The sequence below is a fragment of the Triplophysa rosa genome, linkage group LG11 (assembly GCF_024868665.1).
Source record: "Triplophysa rosa linkage group LG11, Trosa_1v2, whole genome shotgun sequence".
Classification (NCBI taxonomy): domain Eukaryota; kingdom Metazoa; phylum Chordata; class Actinopteri; order Cypriniformes; family Nemacheilidae; genus Triplophysa; species Triplophysa rosa.
Genome location: NC_079900.1, coordinates 24,331,176 through 24,346,120, shown reverse-complemented (window position 1 = coordinate 24,346,120; position 14,945 = coordinate 24,331,176). Strand labels below are relative to the sequence as shown.

General features: G+C 39.5%; 1 protein-coding gene across 2 annotated transcripts; it reads left to right on the top strand.

Annotated features, from left to right (window-relative positions):
* Positions 1-371: 371 nt before the first annotated feature.
* nptx2a (neuronal pentraxin 2a) lies at positions 372-14,803 on the top strand. Of its 2 annotated transcripts, none has more exons than XM_057345879.1 (5): positions 372-1,321; positions 3,460-3,676; positions 4,434-4,678; positions 11,400-11,579; positions 12,097-14,803. In XM_057345879.1, the coding sequence occupies exons 1-5, from the start codon at positions 887-889 to the stop codon at positions 12,322-12,324; spliced, it is 1,305 nt and encodes a 434-aa protein (XP_057201862.1). In that variant the 5' UTR covers positions 372-886; the 3' UTR covers positions 12,325-14,803. The 2 variants fall into 2 exon arrangements, with proteins under 2 accessions (XP_057201862.1, XP_057201863.1); XM_057345880.1 differs by having other exon boundaries at positions 373-1,321; positions 3,463-3,676.
* The last annotated feature ends 142 nt before the right edge of the window (positions 14,804-14,945 follow it).

Genomic DNA, 14,945 nt, shown 5'->3' with positions numbered 1-14,945 from the left:
AGTCATGACTTTAAAAATATTTTATATACAGTGGCCCCAAAAGGGTGCCAAGTGTCTAAGTACTTTTTGGAGACACTGTATCAACTGAAGTCTCTCAATTATTACACATACTATAAATGCATTCCAAGGCAAAGCATATGACAAACCATTTAATGTTCAATTAAATTGTCTGAAATGCAGTTATTAGAGGTTTATCAAAAGAGCCTGTCTCAGCATCTGTTTATTCATCACGACATTTACCGACGTCCAAAACTAAAAAAAAGCCACACAATATGATTTACAATCGTGACCGGCATCATGCGCGAGTAAGTGACGCAAGCAGAGATCAACTAAATGTGCGCGCACGAGCGCTCCTCCAGCGCGCGCTCAGTCTCTATATCAATCCGTTTACCCGCCGCTGTCTGTTCAGCACCACTATATGACTGTGTGAAGATAGTTAAAGCGCTCACACTCGGTCCTCGAGGCCACAAAAATTTGGATTTTTAAAACAATTTCAGCAAATCTCTTTTTATTTGGACTGCAACTTGTATCGGAGTGCTGTTTTTGTGATAATGACACGGAGTTACGCGTTTGACACGCCTGTGAGAGGGGCTGCAACAGTTTTTGTCTTTAAATAACATACCGTGTCACACTCTGCATTTGACGCCAAGAACTCTTTGGATTTACAGGCGAATTAAAACCTCTTCATTTAGCTACTCGATTTTGACTGACTTTTACGTCGTTTGGCAAAAGGACCGTCTTTGTTTCTAATCAAAATACAACATATTCGCATGTGCTGTTAAATATTTCATCGTCTAGTTTCATTCATACTACTTTGAGCGACTTTTTAGTCCATACTCACAGAAGTAAGGAAGTTTTATGCGTGTTTGAAACAGAAACGGCCGTTATGCTCGCTCTTCTCGTGCCACTGCTGCTCATACACGCGTCTTGGAGTGGGAAAGTGGCTCGCGCGAGTGGCGCGAAAGGAAGCCGCTTCGTGTGCACGCCCGTGCCCGCCGGCACCGACATCAGCTGCCCGGTGGAAGCCTCTAACAGGGTCCAAAGCACCAGCCCGCAAGAGGAGGAGTTGCGGAGCACCATCATTCAGCTGCGAGAGACCATCCTCCAGCAAAAGAAGACTATCGTCAGTCAGCAGGGCACTATCAAAGAACTCAACTCTAAAATCGCGCGCTGCGAGGCGGACGCCAGGTCGCGTGGCAGCGCGCGCAGGAAGGAGTTTGGTAAAAACACGATGGGCGATCTGCCACGAGACCCAGCGGAGACCGTCGAGCAACTGGGCAAGACCATGCAGAGCCTGAAAGACCGACTGGAGAACCTCGAGGTGAGAGTTTGGAGATAAGACGATAGGCTACTTCATCATTTAATAGCATTCACCTGCTGTTAATGAAGTATAAATCGGTTATGAAGCTCAAATGATCTGTGAGATTTGCTCTTGGTTGGTTATTAGTGATGCTTGATTTACCTGTGTCATATGAGGGGTCTTTCTAACTTTTTTAATATAGCTACTATTTTACCTTTTATACGAAAACTACTTTTGTAACGAGTAGCCTATATTTGTCTACACTAACAACAGTTTTGCTTGTAAAACAATAGTAAATTTAACAGCCAACTTAACCAATTAAGTTAGTATTTGTTGCAGAACTATGGTAATATAAATGGTAAAATGCCAAAAACTTAAATAATAAAACCATGCTTAATACCGTTCATTTTGATGCGTGTAATGCTAATAATAGGCTATAATAAAGAGTATTAGTGGTCAAACAGTATAGGTTTTCAGTGACCCCTAAATGCTTCCTCATTTGTAATTCACTTTGAATTAAAGCAACTGATAAATGAATAAGGTAAATCCAGAATTAGTTGTCAACATACAGTTCAATGGTGAATATACCAATATTTACATTAAACTACACAGTAAAAGCACACTAGATGTGATCATAATTGCTGAAATTGACACATACTGATTTCCACAATATTTGCTCAAAATTAGCTGAAAAAAGCTGCTTTGGAAGAGCTACACAAGCGAAACACCTCTGTTTTTTAATTCATTTAAAATCGGCCTAGTTTATATATTAGTCTATCACTATACACATCAAGAAAAAACAGCATCAGCAAGGATCACGGGTAATCTTACCTTAAAAAAATCATGACAGTAATTATAGCTTAACTATGATATCTTTAGTAAAATCATACATTCTTTAAAATAAACTAGGGATGCACCGATACCATTTTTTAAAGACCGAGTACGAGTACCGATATTTTTTCTGGTACCCGCCGATACCGATACCTATAACCGATGCCTGTATAATGTACAATAATGTTAATAAACCAGTATCTTACTGGTACATTTTATTTTTTTCTTTTGTTGTTAGGTTCTATTTTTTATGATAAGTAGCACAACTTTACTAGCACATTTACTTCAGTTTACTAAAGTAAACAATATACTCTGTAGTCAAATTATTAAAAAATTAAGGGGGGTGGTGTGGTAAAACGCGAGTGTATTATAACTTGTTCAAGTCAACCGAACTTTTATTTTGACGGATCGCCGCAAATGGTGTTTGTTTGTGTGTTCGTGTCCTCGTGCAGTGAAACGCTTGTGCTGAAAGCTCCACAATCGCAATGCGTTCAGTACACGCAACCGCACCACTCATTCACACACGGTAACGCAAAACAAGCAGAATACATATTTAAACAGTGTCTGAATATTTCGTTAACTGTCCCGTTAGCTGTTCAGAGCTAATTTCTTGTTAGGAAATGCCTGGATTCCTCGATTCCGCATTGCGGAAATCATAGGGCTCGATGTATGTCACGTGAGGTATCGGTCTTTGGTATCGGTGTGCCATTACGAGCACGAGTACATGAGCTTGGTATCAGGCCAGTGCATCCCTAAAATAAACATGCTTCACAATGCCATAGAGAATCTTTTTAGTCTAAATGGTTCCATAATAACATCACAAAAGGATCTTTGCGGAGAAAAAAAGGTTCTTCAGATTATAAAAAGGAAAGAAAGAGATGGTTCTGTAAAGAACCTTTGACTGACTGGTTCGGTTCTTTGTGCAACCAAAAATAGTTCTTCAAAGACATCACTGTAAAAAACCTTTTAAGCATCTTTATTTTTAAGTGTGTAACCACAAAACATGATTGGGTTACTACTGTATAATGAAAGACAGAACTACACCTGTAAATTATATCCAATTATAATTAATGGAATTATTAACATTTCCAATAATCACTCATACTGTGCACAGATCCACTTAACTAGTCAGCTGCAACCAGCAAACCCTACTCCCCTGAAGCATTCTGCAATCTGCATTAATTTAATATTGACATTTCTGTCATAATCACTCGAACCCCATGCACTTCCATTGCGACGGGGATCCCTGCTCTGATGTATTAACTATAACAGCTTGAGTCATTACCAGGTTGAAGCAGATTAAAGTTTTAGCACCTCTTGTCGCGCAGCAGCAGCTGCGTACCAACACATCCGGAGGACCGCTTCCCAGCGATCTGAAAGACCTGCTGAGACATCGCCTGGGTGACCTGGAGAGCCAACTGTTAACCAGAGTGGCTGAACTGGAGGAAGAAAAGAGCCAGTTGTACAACGAGACAGCCGCTCACCGGCAACGTACGGAGAACACCCTCAATTCACTGCTGGAGAGGATCACCGAGCTGGAGAAAAGTATGGATGATTTATTCAATCAGTCCTTCAAGTCTTGTCCTCATGTTTCTTAGAGTCATGTCAAATAAGACAGAATTGATCACATTTTCTTACTGATGAATTATTGGACTAGTTCCTCAAGTCATGGCTTCTTCAAAGCCGTGTCAAACGTAACAGAATTGATCACTTTTGCTTACTGATGTAGGACCTCACCCGTTTGCAGCATTCAAAGTTGTTTTACCTGTTGGTCTCCAGTGTCAATACAGTTCAACAGTTAGCGTTCATTTTTATCTTAAAAATGTTGTAGGATTTAACAAGCACTGCAGGATTTGTTGGCTGTGGCGGCTTTAGCTGATGAGAAAATGGCTGCATGCAAATGAACTAGCTATTTACAGTCGTTTGTTTGCCTTCCATCCTCCCTTCGGCCTTTTTGGATGTGGGATTTAAACAGTCCCCATCTGTTAGCATTGGATGGACACGCTCATCCCGCTATATTCAGAATTTAGGGCAGCGCAAGCAGAAAATAAGCCACGTTCGCAAAGATCAGCGAACGATTAACGCCAATGTGTCACCAACAATATAATTTCACCTTACAGAGCCCCGGCACATCGTTTCATATTAGAACATTAACAGCTTGTGTGTGTCTCTCATTTCATTAATTGGACCTGAAAGCTTCGCCCAAATTCAATTAGATGAAATTAAATTAAATTAACATCAGCACTTTGTGTCTTGATGTCCTTCAAACTCAAGCTTCTCTCTCTCTCGCATCTTTTCAAAGGTAACAGAGCATTTAAATCCCCAGAGGACTTTAAGGTGTCTCTGCCCTTGCGCACCAACTACCTGTATGGCCGCATAAAGAAGAGTCTGCCAGAGATGTACGCCTTCACCGTGTGTATGTGGCTCAAGTCCAGCGCCAGTCCCGGAATCGGAACTCCCTTTTCTTACGGTGTCCCGGGACAGGCCAATGAGATCGTGCTGATAGAGTGGGGAAACAACCCCATCGAACTGCTTGTCAATGATAAGGTACGTCATTAATGAACTGTGGATCCAAAGCAACCTTGTTTACTGGGAAAGAGATCAAACTGATTCGTAAAATACAGCCTTACTGTTTCACAACAAAATGCTTAACTACTTGTTTGTGTAATCTGTTTGGTCATGCCATCTAGAAGGGCTGCACGCGATATGGGGTTTGTCAGCGAAGTACGGTTAAATGCTGCTGTATCTGAACGCCAGAGGGCGCTCTCGTGCACAAACTCCAATTATGCTCTGCAGAAGAAGTACCATAACACACCTATAACCATAGATATAAATAACTAGATGCTGCATTAGCATCTGTTTCTATGTGGTGCTATATGTTAGTCATAGTCCTGACATCATTTACATATAGTCATTTAGCAGACGCTTTTATCCAAAGCGACTTACAAGTTGGGTAAACAATGCAAGCAATTGGATCAGCATTAGGACAACAAAAAGCATAAGTGCAATAAAACATGTCTCACAAAGCCTACTACAGTGTACAGAGCCAAGTGTTTTTTAAATATGTATAGATAGTGTAGAAAAGATATAGAAGTCAGAACTGATCGGTCAGGTGCTGATGGAAGAGATGTGTTTTCAGTCGGTTCTTAAAGATGGCAACAGAATCTGCTGATCTTGTAGCAGCGGGCAGATCATTCCATAAATGTGGAACCGATCCAGAGAAGGTTCGTGAGAGTGATTTTTTTACCTTTTTGGGATGCCACCACAAGACGTTGTTCGTTTGCAGAGCGCAGGGATCTGGGTGGTACATAAGTCTGCATTAGTGAATGAAGCCAATGGGGTGCCAGACCAGTGGTGGTCTTGTAGGCCAGGAGCAGAGTCTTGAATTTGATGTGAGCGACTAAAGGGAGCCAATGTAACTTACTGAAGAGAGGGGTGACGTGTGCTCTCTTCGCTGCATTAAAGAACAAACTATTCCAGACAACTAGGAATTCTGGAATTCATTTTACACCTCCTACTTTTACACCTCCTACTAGAAACATCACATGTTTCTGATCATAAAACACAAGATGTCTGGTGTTTACCGACTTGGTCCATGCCACATCTCTATTAGTAGTTTTATTTGCTTTTATTTACATATCAAAACCATATGACAGTCACTTTTATTAAATTATGCCATGTTTAAGAATAAGTCTGAGGTAAGAATTCATGGGACTTAGTGGACTCTATTCAATCACACATCATGTCACATTAAAGAGTGCAAAGCCTTATTTTGGTTTGATTTTAGTAATAAAACTCACAGAAGAGGCTTTGTTGTTGAAATGATATATCGTTCCAGGCAATATTTCCAAGTAGGAGGTGTAAAAAGAATTCCAGAATTCCTAGTTGTCTGGAATAGTTTGTTGCACACAAAGCATGTGCATAAATGTGTACAATCAGTGTTGCGAACTTGCCGACTTTGTCGCTAGATTTAGCGACTTTTCAGACCCCTTTAGCGACTTATTTTTCAAAAAGCGTCTACTCTGTTCAGTGAGCGGCAGGGAGAAGCAGCACATCAGTTCAGACCGCACTGACGCGTGAATGAGATACACATGTACAAACAGTGTTTCCGAGAACTAATCACTTATTGACATTGTTTGAGCATTTATGATTTAAAATGCGATGACTATATGGACACATAAACATGAACAGCATGAATTTAGCTGTTCAACGAAATGTGGTGTGTAGTTTTAAGTGGGTGAGTTCATTCACTATTACATAGTTTTTGTTGTCTGCCAAGAGAAACAATAAAATAAGTAATTAAGAACTTATTTATTGTGCATTTGGGTGTATTGTTTTAATATAATACTGTATAAGACAGCTCAGAGAGTAGAGATATGAAGCAGACCCGAAGCGCTTAGCTTGTCAGATACTACGTGATGACATCACTGATATGCAAATTAGCAAGTGATGTCATCTGGCGACATTAAGCGACTTTTCGGTGTGGCTTTAGCTACTTTCCATTGAAAATAGTTGGCAACACTGTGTACAATGCCTCTTGTAGTCCTAATAAGCAACACAGCAAGATGTCATGAGGACATGAACAGAAGCAAAATATTCAGTTTCCAGTGTGTCTTTACACACTGACAGCTTCTCTCAGATGGTCTCTCAGTGCTGTTTGCCCACGCTTACATCATTAATGTGGCGACTGATGTTGATGTATACCCACTGAATGAGCGGTTAAGATTTCAACACTTGCAGTAATTGAAAACCAAGTGGAATATGTGTGTACGATGAACAAAGCCTTACAGACTTGATGGTGGGATCTTTCGACCTTGGCCAGTAATTACATCCTAGCAACCACCCAAAACATCTTAGCAACCATATAAAGCTTTGGGAACAGTGCTACCGTTACATTTTTTTCAAATACAGTTTTCAAGTTGTTATGCCTCGTGCATGTACAGTATGTATGAAATACGCTCGACCTGATTTTGCCAAGTGGTTGATGTCCTCAGGGCAACATATTTTGTTGACCTAAGGACAACATTTTTATAAATAAAACCTAAACCCACACCAAACCCCAACCCTAACCATAAATTGCCCCTAAAATCAGAGGGAAATGATAAGTGAAAAACAACGGTCTAGAACAGGGGTCTTCAACTACTTTTCTTTGAGGGCCAGACTCCAAAAGTATAAATAGGATGCGGGCCAGTTTTTTTACCATATTCTAATTTTTTCTGTTATTTTGTTTTTCTGTTATTTGTTGCGTTTTGTTCCTTTTATACTGTTTTTGTTGCTGTTACTTATAGGCCATGATTAAAACATGCACACAAATATTGCATCCAGTATTTGTGCCTTTTCATGATATTAAATTAAAAGGGATATTGTCTTTTTAATTGTATTTTATATTCCTTAATGCGTTACTTTACCCAAAAATTGGTACTAATTTACTCACCCACAGTCCTCCAGTACATCGAGATGTGGGTGGCATTGTTTTTTCAAGAAGATATTTATGAAGATATTTGGTTAAAGTTAAATCAATAAAAGTAAAAAACGCAAATACATTCAAGTAATCCCTGCCCCTTGTGATGTTAAATTTGCGTTTTATAAAGTGAGTCAATTGATCTGTGCAAGAAACTGAACGCTATTATCACATCTTCGGGTGAATTCCGATCGCATTCATGCACCCCACGCACTTATAGGGCAGAGCCTTTGTATAGTGCGAGTTCTGGGGGGAGATGAACAGCTGTTTTTCGTAAATATAGCCATTATTCATAATGAATACAGTAATAAAAACAACACCGTTTCCCCCTTATCTGAGACAACCGTTCAAGTGGTGTACCCTTCCTACAGTTAGCCTACTTTCAAGGGCACAAAACGCTTTTTAGAACACGACCTATCGCATGCGCAAACCGATTGCCTGTGGCTGTGCAATGCATTGCTGATTATAACGTTGTAAATAACATTAAGTTTCTTGGACTTGACCGATCAAATCGCTTTATAAGACGTAAATCATTATGAGCCGCGGGTATTACTTTCGTTTTGAATGTTTTGCGTTTTAGACTTTTAAAAGATGTGGCGTCTCAGGAGGACGGGCATTTAAAGCACACCGTTCTTAAAGTCTCTCCACTTATTTGAAATGTTTAGGCGGGCCAGGTAAAGATGATTGACGGTCCGCATTTGGCCCGCGGGCCGCCAGTTGACTAGCCCTGGTCTAGAAGCACCTAATCCTGGTTGGAAGATTAAATTTAAAATAAACTGTAAATTTATTTCTGAAATCTGATTGGTTGATTTAAATGTTGTCCCAGGGTCAACATGATGTTGTCCTAAGGATATCAACCACTTGGCAAAAACAGGAGAGCCATGAAATACAACATTAATATAAAAAATAAAAAGCATTTATAGACTGGCTTTATTCAACTTTTTTACCGACAGTCCTTAAATTGAACTATAGGAACACTCAAAATGATACTCTGATAAATACATTGCTAAGAATGGATACATTTTCAATAAAACTGAATATTGGGTAATTACTTTCCAGAGGCCGTTTTTTTCTGAGACCCTCAGTGATATCAAAGTTGATCATGAAAGCACACATTAATGAATTAAATAAGTCCTTCATCATTCTAAATATATGAATATGAAACTAAGCCACTTTTCTTTGGGGAAAATTTGTTTCCGATATCTCAGTAAATGAGGTTAGCATGTCTCAGTAAGCGATGCACGCTGTAGCTCTGGATCTTTGCAGAAGAGATCACGAGGTATACCATCTCTTGCTCTTGTCAAGGGTTACCTGAGGGAGAGAAGAAGAGCCAATGAAGGATAGGAGTGAATGAATGAACACCGCTGGCCTGATATTCCCCTGATACCTCACTCAGGATGTGTCAGTTTGGCATCTCGTTATTGAGAGAGGCATCTTGCCCTGCAGACCCGCACAGCATGCATTATACATGCACGGTGCGTGTGTGCGTCAGACAGGAAAGAACAAGTGAAAGAGATGCTGCCATGCTGAACCTGATTACCTGTCGAATGTGTCTTCAGTGCTTTTTTCACTACAAAATGAATTCAGCGCACCTGAGTGCATTTGTCTGAATGTTGTGTTTTTATACTTTCTGCATACTTCCCCAGTTAAGTGCATTAAAGGTCTAGTCTCGACGTGCAACAACTATCAAACTCAATGTGCACCCAACGCAAGACAAGTCTGGCTTTGGGCTTAAACATAAATTATTTGAAAGTACGTAGAACACGGAATACAACTTTAAACAGACAGGAGTTCATGTTTCCATGATTCATTGAGACCCTTACTGTACCTAACTTTGCTGACTGATACATGAAGATTACTGCTCAAACCTTGGGGTTTTTATATGTTTCATACTTGAGGGTATGAACAACACCCCAGCAAAATGTTACATTTCGCCCCATTAATATATGTTTGTGCTACAGACCACCATTCCAACGGAAAAATGTATTGCTCAGTTTTATTTCAGTATCAGCGTAGTCTCAGGTGTTTTTACTTAAATTGCTTTGGAAATATAAAAATAGAGACAAATCAGACAATTGACCATTCGCAAAACCCCGCCCCCCTTCGTTCCTGTTGCTATGTCCGACAAGCTTTCGGTATCAGCCATGTGCTCCCTGTGTGCACTCCCTGCATGGGGAAATAGTGAAGAATTTCTGGAAAAATGACACGCTGATTTCAGACAGAAAGGTCTGCAATATGCATTCGAGGGATACATTCAGGATTTGAGATAACTATAACTATAACAATAATTATACCTATATTTGTGTTCACACCAGCAGACGATAACATTACATTAATTCTAAACTCGTGCAATGCAGTAGGCTGCTACTACTGTCACACAAATGGATGTACAGTATAGCTAACCTAAATGTGGTGTATTAAGTGTTTATTTTTACTCTGAAATTTTAGAGAGAGAGTAACTTCGGGCAGAGTTTTGGTCGGCCGTGATCCTTCTTTGTGAAAACGAAAGTAAAGTTTTAAATATTAGGTCAGTATAGAAAAGAATAACAGTCCATCAGTGTCTTAATCTTTATTTGTGTTTAACACAACAAACACAGTACAGCTGTTGCTTTACGACTTCATTACTGAAAACATCTTTCCTTTAAAATGTCACTGCAAACGCTGCTCTCTGAAGGCTGAAGCGCTCATCACATCACAGGGACACAAAGCATATCTTGCCAACTTGCTCATACATGTAATATGTAAGTAATATATCAATAAGTATTATATTCCGCCTTAACCCCACTTACCGAAAGCTTCCGTCTGTAATTCGTACATTAATGATTCCAACAATATCGTGTCTCGTATATAAAGTTATTGGTATACTGTAGTTGTGATGTGAACTCCACTATTCTCCTTCACTTAGAATGATTTTTTAAAGTTATAACTTAGTTATCGTTTATCGTTATAGTGAACGTCCATTAAAACCAAAGCTCTACTACGGCAGGTTTGTCGGACTGGTTTGTTTGTCGGGAAAAAAATGTGCCCCGTCAGTCACGGGGCACGTAATATCGGCGTGTCAATCAAACTGCTTGCGAAGGGTCAATAGTAAAAGCAGATGAAGATTATGGAGGTGCAAAACGAATGTAGATTGTATAAGTAAAATAATATGGATTTCTATGTAAGTTTGATAATAAATGTTTGACTTCATATTGGGATTTTCAACAATATTGACTTTTGATTGAAGACTTGACAAAACTGAGCTCAGTTTGACACATTGTCGACATCTCTTCTGAAACTCTAATGGGGACATTTGTGAGATTTCTGACTCTTTTTCTCAGCAGAAATATCACAGGAGACTTAGTATTGGTTTCCATTTGCTCTCCATTTAATTTCATTGATAATTAAGATATTAAAGAGATGTCATCCGTGAGATCTTTGAAGAAACCACTTAGAACACCATAGAAGGGCTTGAGCAACCACACATCAACACACCAAAAACACTTTAAGCACCCACAAAAAAATGTCCACCCCCTACAACACCCCATCATCATGACGTCAACTTCAGCATTAGCACTTCAGTTCACCACACTTTACATTCTCTTCAGGAAATCTAGTTATAGGTCTGTTGTTTGATGGATTCCTCCAGTGAGTACATGAGACGCTTCAGGATCACGTCTGCAGGGAAATGATGGAGGAAACGGGCATGGTTCTGCACTGAATAACTTATGTGCAAGCTTACTCTTTTTCGAAATCCAAAACTTACAGCACACAAAACCTGTGTTTCCACACTAATAACGGTCAATGATTCTGACGTCTTTGTCACAGGTAGCTCAGCTGCCTCTCGCCGTGAGTGACGGCCGATGGCATCACATCTGCATCACCTGGACAACAAGAGATGGCTTCTGGGAGGCATATCAGGATGGAGAGCGACTAGGGACCGGAGAGAACTTGGCCCCGTGGCACCCAATTAAACCTGGAGGAGTCATTATACTGGGCCAAGAACAGGTGAGTGCACGAAAGAGTGAGAGCGTGAAGCAGCAGACCTCTCACGAGGAAGACGATAATAATAAGTCTTCACACGCGATGATAAGAAGACGTCACCTCTCAGCTTCTCATGCAGGCGCTGAGAGCTCAGGGACCTGATAATTCCTCGAGGATAATACATAAGATGCACATAGGTGTTCGTGATCAGCTTGTACTCTGATAATAGAGTATATTTAGAAAGACTAATAGTGCATGAAAATCTGTGACCCGAATGCATACGGAGCATCAATAGGTTCTGGTGAGAGACTATTTTATAGTCATTGCAGAGACATTAGGTGATGATATTATTATAACAAAAGATTAAATAAAATCTCACGGATAGGACTTTTTTTGCAGCTGTTTGATACTGGCTTTAACCTGAACATTAAAAAAAGACTCGCGAGGCAGTTTACTAGTGTTTGGTTACTTATCAATCCCAGTTGTGGAGAAGTTGAGAGCCAAACGTGGTGTTTAGTGATGTGTTGTTGTTTCTCATCAGGACATCGTAGGTGGGAGATTCGATGCCACACAGGCTTTCGTAGGAGAGTTAAGCCACTTTAACATGTGGGACAGAGTCCTCCGTCCTATAGACATCTCTGCTATGGCCAACTGCTCCGCCTACATGCCTGGCAACGTGGTGCCATGGGTCGATGCCAACGTGGAGGTATTTGGCGGTGCCACAAAAGCAGCGCTGGAGATTTGTGAAGATCGTCTGTTTGACTCCTAAAGACACGTCTATAGATCCGAAAGCAAGCGTATTCGTTTAAGAGGTAACCCAGCTACCAATATCACTCTGGGAACCTACAGAAAGACAAAAGCAATGAAAAGAACCACTGTGGACACCATGGATTATTTCATCCTTTATTCCGCTTCCTTTTTATTTTGAGATGTTGCTATCAGCCGGCACAGTAAATAAAATGATTGTGATTTATTAAAAATGTCAGTCAGCAGAAACAAGGTCAGAATCAAGTATTTGCAACTCTGCCGCTGGTGTGAAACTCTCTGGTTGTTAGTAGATATGCTATTTTCTGTGTCGCGTCATTCAAAAACTTCTCTCTACAAACACGTGGCTATTTTTACGCTCTAGAGATGGATTTTTTTACCGTCTTATTGCAGTCTAACATTGAGCTTTTGTCATGTCTTGTATGGGTCATGGGTCCTTGAAACCACTGATAATGACTTTTTTTCTCGCATTTTCAGCACTACTCTATATCCTGAGCTTTATGAAACACATGAATGTGCCAGTCTGTGACATACACAGGGACATTTGGACTCTGTGTGTGTGTGTCTGTGTTTGATCAAAAGATTAGTTCACGTTTTTAAAGTCTACTTTAATACTGCTATACATTAGCATCTACTGCCTCTAGCAGATTCGCCATCCAGAATGTTAAACGCAAAGTTATCAAGCACTGGCTAACAGCTCCCAGAAGCCCTCAGGAGCTGGAAAGAAGACAGGACAGAAAGATCTAGCTGAAGGGATTCACCTTATGAAGCTTGATGGAAACCATGTTTGATTTTATTCAGAGTATGATTTGTTAAAAACAAGCGTAGGTACACATTAACAGTGAGAAGTCAATGAGGAAAGTGTGTTGTACTTTTTTAAATAACGTTTTGTCAAGATAAATATATAAGTATGTGTGTCAGGGTTTTTGTAAACCTTTTAGACCCTTGCACAAAGCACTAGGAAAATTGACTATTTTTTTAAGGAGATGAGAAAGAAATATTGATAGGCACTAATGAGGTCGTTTTGTGCTCTCGTTTAGAGAATGATGACAGGAGGTTTGATTTATCTGATCTCTGAATCTGATGCTGCATGTGGGTGAATCTGACTGGAACACGGCCGGGTCATATTTTGTCCCACAATCAAATGGAAGAAATAGAAAACTGTAATTTGCATAACAAACACTGAAGCCTGTTTTTAGAACCATGAAATGTTTTGCATTCTGAAATTCTTTCCATGATAATTACTCCCCTTAGCCATTGTCATTAATACCACAATTCAAAATAAATCTCATTCTCTACTCTAATGTGACAAATGATCAACTATTTCAGTTGTAAAGTATTTACTGTACAAATCACAGCAGCAGTAATTGTTGTATTTTTTGTAGTCAATCTTCAATGATTTAAATGAGTAATCATTTTATTACAATAATGACAATCTAATGGGGGGGGGGGGGTGAAATGTGACCTGCAGATGTTAAGGTGAGATATCCCCATGTACTTTACTGATTTATTTTGTGCTTGATCTATTTATATGACTTGTTGACATTGTAGGTTTGTGTTTATTTAGAGCAGTGCAATGTATGGGACACTTTATGTAAATGTGGACATTTCTGCGTTTTCACGTCTAGATGCACCAGCAGGCCTGTCGCTCTCGCTGTGTCTTGCTGTGTTACATGTTTTTGTTTCAATGTTCAGCTTGCGCACAAAGGCCAGATGAAAGTCTGTGAAGTGCAGCATTCTCTTGCTGTATGCCAATAATGCATTAGTGTAATCCATGTTTTTACACGCGGGCTTCGAAATGAGCACTGCTTCACTGAAATGATATAAAACAGTCTTTATTCTGCTTTTTTGAATGTACTGCTGTTTTGTGTCATAATGTAAGTAGAGAAAAAATATTTTGTAAATCCAGTTTTAGTATGTTGCCTTCAAGTCACGTTGGACTGATCATATTTGAGCACATCAGAGGTTCTTTAAGCTCTGACTGGCAGAGGAGCCCATGTGTGAATTATAGAGTCATACATAAAATCAATTACATGCTTTGTGCAATCTTTTGCTTTTTAATTTGTTGTACTAGAACCTGAAAACATTTGTTCTGTGTCTGGAAATGAAACGACTGGACGAAATATGAAACACAATCATTTAATTATGACCAAAATTGAATGCACTTCACATCAAAGTTATGATTTTGAAGAATTTTCCAGGCAGACTGGAAGGCAACAGCAAGCAGCTTTCTTTATTATTAGTTTTGTTTCGGAATGTAACTGATGATATTTTGTCCTAAAGTGAATGGCCTTTAGCACCAATTGTGCTTTCTAGGTTTTAAAAAAATGTTGAAGACTATGACAACAAATGACAAAATGAGAAAAATAATAGGCACAAAAAATATGTTGATTGTTACTCTTCAGCCAGAGCAACCTGGATATGTTGTTCAGCATGGAGAAACTATTGAATGTCCATTTTCGCCCAATAAATGATTCTGAAAACCATGAATCAGAGTTTTGGCTGGAGGGGATATGTAAATCTTTTTCACTGTAAATACACTTGACACCGGTTCTTTTAAGCCAGTGAACATTCACTGTCTCTAATGATAAATCTAGAATTTTTATGAACCTGGTATGAGTCATT

Bases quoted from the DNA above. Each gene is read 5' to 3' on its own strand.
- nptx2a (XM_057345879.1), top strand. From the start codon at position 887: ATGCTCGCTCTTCTCGTGCCACTGCTGCTCATACACGCGTCTTGGAGT. The intron at 3,677-4,433 runs GTATGGATGATT...ATCTTTTCAAAG, and splicing joins GATCACCGAGCTGGAGAAAA to GTAACAGAGCATTTAAATCC. The intron at 4,679-11,399 runs GTACGTCATTAA...TCTTTGTCACAG, and splicing joins AACTGCTTGTCAATGATAAG to GTAGCTCAGCTGCCTCTCGC.